The sequence below is a fragment of the Solea solea genome, chromosome 13 (genome assembly GCF_958295425.1).
Source record: "Solea solea chromosome 13, fSolSol10.1, whole genome shotgun sequence".
NCBI lineage: Eukaryota > Metazoa > Chordata > Actinopteri > Pleuronectiformes > Soleidae > Solea > Solea solea.
In genome coordinates this window covers 2553772-2566551 of record NC_081146.1, presented here as the reverse complement: position 1 = coordinate 2566551, position 12780 = coordinate 2553772, and the positions used below count along the sequence as shown (strand labels likewise).

General features: G+C 43.2%; 1 protein-coding gene across 3 annotated transcripts in view; it reads left to right on the top strand.

Annotated features, from left to right (window-relative positions):
• The first annotated feature begins 1474 nt into the window (after positions 1-1474).
• Positions 1475-12780, top strand: part of bcam (basal cell adhesion molecule (Lutheran blood group)) — a 69557-nt gene continuing 58251 nt past the window's right edge. For 2 of the 3 annotated variants that reach the window (XM_058647358.1, XM_058647357.1), the window contains exon 1: positions 1476-1699. In XM_058647358.1, the coding sequence (XP_058503341.1) occupies positions 1639-1699 (61 nt within the window). In that variant the 5' untranslated portion in view covers positions 1476-1638. Of the gene's footprint in view, positions 1700-12780 lie in introns of all 3 variants that reach the window. The other variant, XM_058647356.1, reaches the window with a different exon arrangement.

Below are 12780 nucleotides of genomic sequence, written 5' to 3'. Positions count from 1 at the left end.
AAGACTCCTGTTAGTTGGGGAAGTAAGAGGTCGAACCAGGTCCGGAAATTTGTCTAGGTAAAGCTGAGGAAAGTGGATTGTTTGTCCCAACCATTTCATTTTGAGCTAATTTCATCTAAATCTGCTGTACACAGAAGCTATAGTTTCTTGTTGTTGTTGTTGTAAAATAAAATATTTTCTATTTTATGTTGCACACATTGTCCAAATAGGTCCATATATACAGTTCTGTATACATGTATCCACTAAACAAAAGGCTTACCTGAAAAATCTACACCTGATATGATATATGATATATGATGGCTTTAACAAACCCTTTCCTTACTGGAAACGTGTGCATTTGTAAACAGCTCACCTGCACCAAAGTCCACACTGGAGTTGCTGCCTCATCTGGTCAGTTTGTGTGACTTAGGTAAATCAAAGGATTTCAAATACAGAAGTCACTTAACAACACATTAGAACGTATGGATGGAGGCAGCAGTGGATTGTTAACTCTTTGTGTGCTTTCATGTGACATTGCTGATGTTTCCAGAGCGACTCAAACTTTTTAATTAAATTAAAGTTGTGACAAGTTTAAGATATCATAGACTTAAGCAGTCATAGATTTTATTCAGTGAGTCTTTCGTCGGTGGATAAATCGGTTTTTGGCTGGTTCCTCACTCAGGGGGCCACACACAGCGTAGTCACTGCTGACTGCAGCGGTGCTTCCATGAAGTGGAGTGGTTCAGTTTGGTACAGTACATATTCTTTTCACATTTTCACAGGAATAGTACCAAAAAGACCCTGGTCCCAACCGTTCCATTCTTTGGCACCTTTCCATTGGGGCACCAGTGTAAAATGGTACAGTGAGATAGGCTCCACCACGACAGAAAAACATCACTCCTATGCTATGGTGTAAATATCCTACAAAGGTGGAGCAAGTCTTGTCCACTTTGTGTTGTGTTCAATGTCGCCGTTCATTGTCGTCACACTTACGTGGCCATCAGACACAGCCCACACCTCGTCTACCAAGTAAATCCATGATGGAGCCACACTCCCCATAACTAACCATAACTAACCATAACCCTTTAATGTTATTTTGGGGAAGGTTTTTTCTTTCTTCTTCTTCTTCTTCTTAGGGATTTGCAGTGAGCTCCAGCATCATGATAAAATCACTTTTAAGTTTCTTTAAAGAAATCCTGTGGGCCCCCAGTGGCCCCTGTGGGCTCCAACACATGATTATTAGTCAAGCAGGTCCTTTTCACTCTCAGAGGGAGAGAGGGAGGGAGGGAGGGAGTGGAGGGGGTTGTAGTGGGGGGGGGGGGTCACCTTTTGTGCAAATATATCAACCAAGAGAGGAGCTGCCACCACCAGCATCAGATTTCTCTGTGTGTGTCTACGTGTGTGAGAGAGAGGCAGAGAGAGAGAGAGAGAGAGAGAGAGGCAGAGAGAGAGAGAGGCAGAGAGGCAGAGAGAGGCAGAGAGAGAGAGAGAGAGAGAGAGAGGCAGAGAGAGAGAGAGAGAGAGAGAGGTCCAGAACGCGTTGGAGCTGCAGTGAAGAAAGAAGACTTTCTGCCGCTGCCACATTCTCACTTCACACTTTACACAGAGCCACAAACCCGCGTGAATACTTTTGGTTGAAGAAAAGTTTGTGAAGCGGACATGGCCGGGATAACGAGTGGACGCGCGTCGCTGCTGTGCACCTTGCTCTGGACACTGTTAGGTAAAAGTCTCTTTCATTCTTCTCATTCTAACGTGTGTTTTTACGCACAGATTCACTAACAAACCCACCGACAAACACACACACACAAACATGTGTCTGTGACTCGGTGCTTGTCGGTGTTTTTTTATGTCTCCGGGCTACACTTGTCTCTCCACGGCGCGTGTGACGGTGTCTCTGCTCTGTCCCGCCGCAGCTCCGTGAAACCAGCCGCTCACTGACTTCAACACTTTGTTCAGTGTTTGTTCAGTTTGACGCTGAACAACCTGTTAAAGACACACACGCAGTGTCTCAGTGTCTCAGTGTCCTCCACATGCGCCACACATGACTTTATCCGCAGCAGCAGCTACTGTACACGCATGTAACTGTAACACACACACACACACACACACACACACACACACGCAGTGTCTCAGTGTCTCAGTGTCCTCCACATGCGCCACACATGACTTTATCCGCAGCAGCAGCAGCAGCTACTGTACACGCATGTAACTGTAACACACACACACACACACACACACACTGCAGGGGATACTGTAATGGTGGCAGAGCTAATTCATTTATATAAAGAAATAATCTCAACTGTATTTACAAGAAAACTCATCTATAGTTAATATAGTCAAACTGATGCTACTGATGATGTTTCTGTAGTTTCTTATTGTTGTTTATTTTATTTTTTTCCCCCACTGGAAAGTGGATTTTCCTTAAGAGATGACTAATACTGTATGTTATAGTATCTACTGTATCTACCTAGATCCCCTTTTAATGGCAGTTGGCATCTGTAATATTGATCTATCTATCTATCTATCTACAGTATCTATCTATCTATCTATCTATCTATCTATCTATCTATCTATCTATCTATCTACAGTATCTATCTATCTATCTATCTATCTATCTACAGTATCTATCTATCTATCTATCTACAGTATCTATCTATCTATCTATCTATCTACAGTATCTATCTATCTTTTATTTTGAAGGCATTGCTGCCAGTTTTCTTCTTCATGCTGTGATATACTCCTGTGTGTGTGTGTGTGTGTGTGTGTTTCACTGCCGTGGTGCAGCTCTCCAGCACTTTGATGTCTGATCTGTGGGATTTGCGTCTCCTGTTTGGCAGCGTACCCTTACCCTCACCCCTTCAGCCTCACCCCCCCAACCCCCCCAGCACTGCCATGAGAGAGTAGACCCGGCAGTTTAGTGGAAGTGCAAGTGCTGTGACTTTGGCCTTACATGAACTGAGTGTGGAGTGAGGCTCGCGGTCACTCTGACCAAAGACAAAGTGCATGGTGATGGACGGGCTTGCTGTGGTTGCTATTTAAGTTTATTATTGCCCTCAGTTGCTCTCCAGTGGCTATAACAAGCACTTGGGGGATTTAAAATGCCGCTAGTGAGATGGTGCTCTGCTTTACTGATTCTCTTTAGCCTGTTTTAAAGCCAGGGTGAAGGTGCTTTGAAGTGAGCTTGTGTGAGGCACTGACTCACTGGCAGCACTGACTGCGTCGAGCGTGTCCCCGGCTCATCCCCCACCCCCAGCTTGAGACACGGATGCTTGCTCTCACTGAAAACATGGCTGCCAGTGGGAAGACAAGGAAAAGTGGATCTTAGCAACTTGAAAACATTCTCTCAGTCAGCCTGCTTACGTCTACAATATCATAATATAAGAATATGCTTCACCAAAGCTCTTTTACACCATGGCACAGATGAGTTTTTGATTTGTAAGTTCAAAAGTGTTTTTTGTGATTCCGGTGTCAGAAATATTAAGTCTGGGTTTACCACAATCTTACCAAAAAAACAGCCGTAGACCAGCAGCCCCTTGTGTCCCTGGACTTTGGTGCAGGAGAGTGAGTGATTGAGAAACTTAATTTTCCAGTTAAGAAAGCTGTTCTACGTTGTGGTAAAACAGCGCATGTATTCTTAAATGATCATAGCCTACTGTAGCCTTCTGTGGCTCTCTGTGTATGTCAGAAATCTCATTTCCGAGAATGCTTTGTGATCAGTTTTGTGAGAGTTGTTCCAGATTCTGTGCTGGTGGAGAATGGAGGCGGATGACGTTAAGGGCGGGGTAGGGGGAGCTGTCTGACTACACTCTCTTTAGGTCCTGGTCTTTGCTGCATCACATTTCCATTCCCATCGCTTTTTATTGAACATCAATTTTTCACTTGCACTTCCTCTCATGTCCCACTTTCTCCTCTTTGCATCACTTTCAATGTCTCCATCGTCTTTTACAATCTCTCGTTCATTGTCTTTCCTCTCGCATACAGTGGCTGTACTTTGCTGTCTGTCTGCCTGCTCTTCATGGAGCCTTTTAACAGATGTCTACTTAAGAAGCGCCCTATAATTGATGGGCACCGTATAGATCACACAGACCTGTGTATAACTGTGGTGCGCATTGATTTAAAGGCTTAGTTCCAGGTGCTGAGCATCTCCCGGTCCCTCCCACGTCACTCTGAAGTCTGAGTGAAGTAAAGTATTACCTCTGTACCATTGTTGCAACGTCAGGCATGTTTCCATCAGCCTTTCTTTTCAAGTTGCACTTAAAAACACCAGAATGGCAACACTGAAAAGTTGACTTTGCCTCAAAAGCCTTGAAATATTGCATATTTAAGTTAAGTTTTTCCACTTGAGGGAGACTTTGGTGCATCAATGCATATTTTTTTCATCATATCTGAAAATTTGCCTAAAATTTGCAATACATTTTCACGGAAACCCAGCCACTGCTTTACCAGGTCACTCTCTCTCTCCCTCTCTCTCTCTCACACACACACACACACACTAGCCTAGTTCTAGCTAATAATAGCATCTCTTGTTGGCTCTCAGTGGGATTCTGTCAAACAGACCCACATTTCCACAATAACTGGTCACACCTGCGACTTCCAAGTATGCTGTCGTTTAGTGTGTAGTATAGTATAGTATCGTACTCTACATCAGACGTGCAACAACCAAACAAATGTGCCCTTCTACATGTTAGCGAGTGTGTCATGTATGTCTGCGGCAGTATTTCTGATGCACGGCATCACAGGACGCCATGAGGTGCTCGGCACACTTTGACTTTTGAAAGTACAGATGTTGGAATTAATGGCAAACGTCCAAACGTCCAATGAAACACATCTTAGGTTATGTTTTAAGTCCAAATGTGTGTTGACCTTGTTTCACTCTTCACTTTTTTAAAGTTTTAAGTTGGAAAAATTAAAAAAAAGTACAAAGTAGGTTAATAGACAAAATGAGCCAGATGATAAGATGAGTTAGAGCGAACTCCAAAGTGCTCAGACACCAGTGGAAAGAATCATTGTGACAAGCATCAGCTGAGTTCAAGGTGTTCACCGCTAACATGCAGCGTCAGCCTCTTTGTCTATCGCTGCCTTTAATTCCCACAGTCATTTCCTCACTTTTAATTTCTCTACCCCCTGCCAGCGTGGCATCAAAAGTGCACCCCCTGCAGCCGTGTGTAATTATTATGGTATTAGGCCAGGGAAGGAGCCATTTAGCCACAAGGAGATAAAAACTAGTGAGCATTTTTTTTTACCACTGTCCTGTAGACCTCTCTTTGTGCAAATTGTAAAAAAAAATTGAAATTCAGGAGAATTTGACAGAGATAATTTATTTGCTGACCAATAATTGCAATGGCAAGTACACCCATACATTTAAGAGATAAGAATATATTTGATGCTTTAATGTTTTTAAACCACTCACTCTCCTGCACTGAAATCCATTAAGGAAATCAGCTTTTTTAGCTCGCAGGGACACAGAAGATAATGGTGTGTTACAGCCTCATAAGTACATTTATGTCACTAAAGATCCAGAAACCAACAACTCCAGTGTCCCTGCAAGAGATAAAAACACTGATTTTGTCTCTTGGACTCTGGTGTGGGTGAGTAATGTTCTTGTTGGGAAAGGCGAAAAGCAAGATACATTAGAGAATCATTTGTGGCACTGGTACACAAGCAGAGTGGTCTAATGTTACGGGCACAGAACATAAAGGAATATGAGATGCATTCAAGGAATCCCACATGTTTCATTACTTCTACTCCACTCACCAAGAGCCTGCTGCTGCCACCATCATGTGCTATGCACTACTATTGTCATCAGATTAGAGTATTGTCAAGGATATTATGTCACCAAACCCTGATGCACATGCACACACAATTTACTATATGTGACCTCACACATTGAGCCCCCAGTTGCAGAATTCTCATGTTATGCAACAGTGAAAACATGAGCAATGAGTGACAGATTAATAGTTGCCTCTTAAGGAGTGCAAGTCCGTGTTTGCCCCCTCGTCATTTCGGCCTCTGGGGGAGTGAGGATTGGAATGGTCGGGATTTAATTATAGTGGTTAGTAATTCCACTCTGTTTTCTGGAGGTATGTGTGTGTGTGTGTGTGTGAGTGTGAGAGACAGTGACGAAGTGTGGAGCACTGAAGTGGAATGACTGACATTCCTCTGGACACGCTGGAGCTTGCGCTCGTGATGTGTGTTTGTTTGTCATCACTGGAAATTCCGTGCAAAAGGGAAACCCTTTCTTGCGTTAAACCCTCCTCTTCACCACCAGTCAACAGCAGTAATCCACACAAACACGCAGCCACAGTGCTGCCCTCCAGCTCACCATTCAGAGGCCAGGTTACAGGTGTAGAGCTGGTCGTAGCCAGGGTGCATTTTTGTGGTCTGACAGTGGTCTTTCACACAACAGAACATACACAGGTTGATACCTGGTACCTGGTGAGGTTCAAGTTGAGGTTGTGTAAGCATGTCAATGTAATAAACACTAGGATAAGATGGCTGCCTTTTACAAACACACTTAAAATGGGTTAGGCTGGGCATATCCAAAATCAAACGCTAACCAAAGCTAACAATTAATGTGCTCACACTGTATTATGATGGTCATCAAGCCGTGACCTAAGTGCTGATGAGTGAATGTGTAGATATGACCTGTTGGTCCCTGCTGATTTGTTTGAAATCTCCCAGGCAACGAGAAACAATGACCATAAATTAGCAGAAAGAATTTGGTGGTGAGCAAAGTATTTATATGCTTGTTAACTTGGTGGCTAACATTAGCTCCGCTTACAACCAAGGCTCCAGACTTTCCAACTCGTGCTGTGTTGCTATGGTTTCCAAATGCTCCATTTGCTGCTTTGCTCCAGCACTGAAATGGGAAATAGGGCTTGGCTCCGCTTCCAATGTGTGAGAGCCTGATATCTCCTTCTTATTATTATTCTTCTTCTTTCGGCTTCTTCCTTTAGGGGTTGCCGCAGCGGATAATCTGCCTCCATCTTGCCCTATCCCTTGTGTCGTCTTTTGTTACACCAACTGTCCTCATGTCCTTCTTCACAACATCCATGAACCTTCTCTGTGGTCGGTTCGAGAGTCTGATGTCAGAAGAAGAATAAAAACTTCTGACTTCTGTCTGAATGTCAAAATCAGGTCAAATATGTACTAAAATCATCCAGTGTATGCCCAGCTTTATAGAACTTTGACAGGACTCTGAAGTTAAGTTGTGGGATGGCAGTCAGGAGTATCAGCTGATATGGAGGTTGCATACATGTGAACATGGAAAACGACTTTATCCCCCAACTTTTGCCAACACCACATCCCAACAAGAGCTTCAGGAGAAATGTAGGAATTCCACTTCCTTCAGACACAAATAAAAGATGAATTTACAAACATAAGCTTTATCGACATCCCCTCTAATCTCCGTCCGTCTCTCTTTTAGTCCACATTCTTCCTGTTTTGTTCTTTACAATGACACTTCAGCTCATTTCATGTCCATTCCTGTGTGTTTGCTCGCTGTGATTTACTGGGTAGCCTTTGCCCCGTTTGACCACTGTGCTATTGTGCACAGGTCTTAGTCAACGACCCCACATAGCATCAGTGAGAGTGCCTGCTGTGTTTTAGTGCCAGAGGACTCTGTTTGCTTTCACTCCCCATCCCTGCAGCCATTGCTCAGCAGATTTATGGCCGCTATTAATGATTTTAAAATAAGAATGGCCGTCCTCCCCTGCTTGGCATGTTCACTCCCTTTCACTTCCCAAAGTAGACAACACCACTGTTTTTATTTGATATATTTAAGGCATTGCTTATAATGAATATCTACGAATTAGAAGAAGTAGAGGAGAAGAGGGAGGAGAGGAAGGAAGGCAGCAGAGAGGAAGATACGAGCAGAGATTAAGGAAATTGGATGATTATAGCTGACTGTCTAGTTACTTCTATGCAGTCCTGTTCTCATCTCAGGGGAGGAAGATGATTGTGATGGGTAATTTCAAATATGGCCTTGAAATGAGGCCCCATGTCTGTGTATGTGTGTCCTTGTGTCTTCATTTGCGAATGTGATGGTGGTGGTAGACGAAGGGCGAGGGGGTTGGGGCTCTGTTGAGGGTTGGAGAAAAAGAAAATTTAAATTCACAATGCTCTTTTGGGAGACGAGGTTAAGTGCTGCCAATCCATTTATCAGTAAAGTGCTGCAGCAAGCTGCGGATAAGAGCTGCTATTTCTGTAGTAATGAACGAAGCAGCAGAATTGAACACTTTTAACCTTGCGTCGTGCACATCCGTTGACAAAAGAGCAAGAAAATGTGATGGCCGACAAAAATGGCGCCTGCGACCCCTGTAATGTGTCCTGTCCAGCTGTTTTGATCAATCAAACAGCATGAAAGTGGGGATCAAGCAAACAAAAGCCATAAAGGCAAAGACAGCAGCAGTGAGGATCAGACAGGCGGAGCATGTCAGGATTGAGGAATACCAATTAGGAATGGGGAATGTCATGGAAAAGCCTGGATCTGTGGCCAAGGAGATCATTTTCCTGGCAGCAGAGAAGAAATCCTAACCCCTGCGCCCCTTCAACCCTAAACCCTCCATCTGACTATTGGCTGGCAGACCGTCCTCTGGAGGCCCCGCAAGCTGTTGCCTTTCAGACATCAACAGTTGCCTCAGCAGCAGTTGCTGAGTGCACCGCTCCAAAGACGCCCTGCCACCCCCTTCCTTCAAACACGCACACTTGGGCTCCATTACCACCTTGTGTCTTTCTTCACCACTAGTCTGGCCTGGTGTGGGGGAAGGAGCGTAAGTATAATGTTGCCTTCACGTCATACACAAAGCAAATTGTACAAACAAAGTCAATGCAGAGACACAAGTAGACGCAAAGTGCCCTGAAGGACAACGGTGTTTTTTTGCTTCACTCGCTCTACTTGAAGTATTTGAATGGAGTGAAAATTGTGTGCGATGCAATGCTATAACAACTAGGGATGCACCGAAATGAAAATTTGTGGCCGAAGCCGAAGCAAATTTAAATGTGTGGCCGAATACCGAATACCAAATACCGAATATTGAATGCGGTTGTTAATTTTTTCATTATTTTTTTTATATTGCATTAATAGCCTAGAATAAATTTTTAGACATGTTATTCCAAGAAAGTAAATGTTTATTGATAATGACATTTTTAAACATTCCAGTAGGCTTTTCTTTTCAAAAAAAAGCACAAAGATTTTTCATTTATATTAGGCCTTCAAACAAAACATGTATTCCAAAAAACTAAAGTGCAGTGGATAAACTCACAACAAATGAATTATTGTCTTTTTGGCAAGTCTGCTTAGCCACAGCAGGCTAATAATGTAAACAGAAGGCTCAAGTAAATCGCAATAAGTGTGTGCTTGTAACCTCATACACTTATACAGGTACACAGCATATCCCAGGCCAGAACAGATTTGTCAATAACAGTGCTTCAAAATAAAAAGGAAACTAACTATGACATCTGAGACATCTTAAAATTGTTTTATACAGACAAAAACATTAACAACTGTCTTTACCGTCTGCTCGGTATCGTGTAACGGGGCTCAATGTACTGCACAAGCCTCCGAAAGCCAATGTCCTCCACAACACTAAACGGTTGATCATCCAAAGCCATGAACTCCATTACCTTCTTTGTGATTCCGTTTGCTTTGGCACTGTCATTCGCAAACTTTTTCGTCTTTTCAAAGACGTCTTGCACGGACGGAGTGGGCGTGCTGTGACAAGATTTCCTTTTAGCTGCTGCAGCAGTCTCTCTCTCGTACTCAGCATGCTGTTCAGGGTGTTTGGCTTTTAAATGAAAAATTAAAGCAGTAGTGCTAAAGGTCTTTGCAGAGACACCCCCTGGAGATAGTTTGGTTGAACACTCGTTGCAAACTGCAATTCTTTTCTCGCTCTCCAACACTTTAAAATATCTCCACACTGCCGACATTTTACCGAAGGCGCCGGGTCACCGCGTCACTGGTCGTTGTTTGATTGCGTCACACGCCACTATTCGGCCTTGCTTTTAACTCACTCCACCGAAGGCCGAATGTGGCTTTTTTTGCAATATTCGGCCGAATATATTCGGTTACCGAATATTCGGTGCATCCCTAATAACAACCAAACAGTGCTGAGATTATTCCAGAACTGGACAGTTGCTGTTGATGTGGACCAGGAGACAGAAATAACTGTTGTTATTTGTCTGTGGGCTAACTTTAGCAGACGAACAGTCACAGTCATTCACATAAGGGAACGCAAATCATGAGCGTAACACAACAGTGTGAATCATCTTCTTGTGTTTGGTGGGCACACACCTTTAAAGTGTTTGCTGTGAATGCAATTGTGGTTGCCAAACACTGGGTGGGGACCCACAGATGGGTCATAGGAGAGTTTTTTTTAGGGTCCCCAAACAAATTTGCTGACCCCCAACCCAACCTTTAACTTAAGATGCATGTGTGTGTGTATGACTGTAAATGAGTTGTTGCATTACGCACACATTTGCTCTCGTAACGATTTATGCTGTGATTTGGGCCACCATAGTTTTCCGTCTTTAAAAAGTCAGTTTCTGCATTTAGTAAGTTTGGGAAACACTGGTTTAAAGGGCCAGGGTGCGAATTACCGAGAGTGTTGTATTGTCTGCATATTAATGCTCAATGCAGGTCTGTTAGGGCTGCTGGAGAACCATGGCGGTTCAAGACGGTGGCGTCTGTAAAGCAAGGCCCTTGCCTAACTTACATGAAAACCAAATTATTTTTAACACCCTATATCTTACACAATGGACTTGTCTGCCCGTTAGTTCTTTTGTTTTTTTTTCAAATGCTTCTGCAAACATTGAACACTTCCTGGGGCACAATTTTAATCATGTGGGCAAATATTTGAATGCACTCCTGACCCACTAATTCTTTCCTACCAGGGAGTGGTTTCAAAAATATGACGGCAGGGTCCCCAAGGATTCTTTTCCTCCCTTATCTGTGTTGCATGATGATAACCAGGAGATGAGGGTGACTGAAAGGTCACTGCGCTACAGAAGTTTCTGTGTTTACATACAGTATGTTATGTGTACACACTCTGACGTATGTGTGTGTGTGTGTGTGTGCAAATCCACTCATATAGTTCATTTTAGTTTCCATCTGTGACAGAACATTCCTGTGCCCGCCCCCGACTTTAATCTAGTTAATGGTTAAGCAGCGGCGGTTAACCTCTCCGGTGAGGCTGGTCACTGTTTGACAATGAGATCATATTGCTTTTAACTGGGCCGGGGGGAATCTTGGAGACAGCTGTGGGAACATTAATCCTTTACGGTGCAAAGGAAGAGGAGGAGCAGAGTGTTTTCTGTGTGAGATTTTAGAGGTGGGAGTTGTGTGACAGTGCAAGTGTGTTGGATGTTTGGTGACTTCATGTCTGCATGTGTGAGAAAAAGGGGGCTCCCCATGTTACCTGAGAGCAAGGCCCGAGAGTGTCATCACTGAGCAGATCCAGTGTCAGTTTTCAGGGCTTCCGAGTGTAGCAACCGTAGCCTGAGGACGCAACATGTCTTTGTTTTATTGAGGTTTTTGCTTACAAGAGTTCCGTCTGAAACACCTACCACAGTACAAAAGTTCCATTTACACCTCGGTGCTTGTGTGAACTTGACTTTGAAAGAGAGGAGAAGCATGGGGTAAAGTTACCAAGCTCTGACTGTTAATGTCCTCCTTAAGTCAGTTTTTTTTTTCAAACATTTCTCCTTGGAATTTCCATCTCTTTTACTTCACCTTGCTCTGTGTCCAGATCTGTAAATCATCACTTTCACCACTGTGTTTTCCCATCTCTTCATCTCTCACGCTCATCCATCTTTCTTCATATCTAACCTTGTTTCACCCCCCATCCGTCACTTGTCTCTCATCCCTGCCAAGAGGCGATTGAAAATACATGTATCATCTTGACCATGTGTTGTCTAATCATCACAAAAGGCGGGAAAAAGAAAGTTGGAGCAGGAGGGTTTTTAAAACTAACTGTGATGAGTCTTAGCAGTAGGGGGTCATCTGTGGTAATAATCAAGCCAGAAGGCTTTGGCGACTTCCACTCTACTCTTGTTTCCAAACACATCCACGCTGGTCTGGAGATGCCTATTGAATTGAATGCTGAATAATCACCTACAACTGCACTGTGGACCCACACTATAAAAAGTGCATAACATTAATTGATGCACCAGGTTTTAGAGATTCAAATTTTGTACAATTTGCAGCATTAGTTCTGTGAAAATCTCTTTCATAACTGAGCAAAATTGGTACGAGAACTGAAGTATTTATAAATCTGAATCAAAGTGGTGAATTGCAATCCAATAAATTAAATAGCGATACCCATTCCTAGTTATCACGGATGGAGAGTCCTTTAGATACAGAGATGAAACACTTTTTTTCTATGAGAACACAGCAGTGTGATGTAACCTTTAACTCACACTCATTTCCCACTCATCGGACCGTACTCGTAAAAGTTGCATCAGTTCCGTGCAGCAGAGCTCAATAGTCCTCCATTAAGTGAAGTGCATTTTTCACTCCTATTTTATTTTATTTTTCATAGCCAACCCTAAAAGCTGAGCTGGTTGCTCATCAGTAAAACTATGCGTCGCATATTCCAGTAACAGGAGCAGAATCAGGTTTCACAGCATCATTTTTGATTCAGTCTACCAGGAAAAAAGTACGAGCTTTAGTCCCGGCTCATATGAATATTTAATCCAGAATCAATCGCATTCAATTGGGTTATGACTCCATCAGGCTAAATGATGCCCAATTACATGTCTGTACAATCTGCAGAACAACAAACGTGATGGATAGTAATTGTGGGG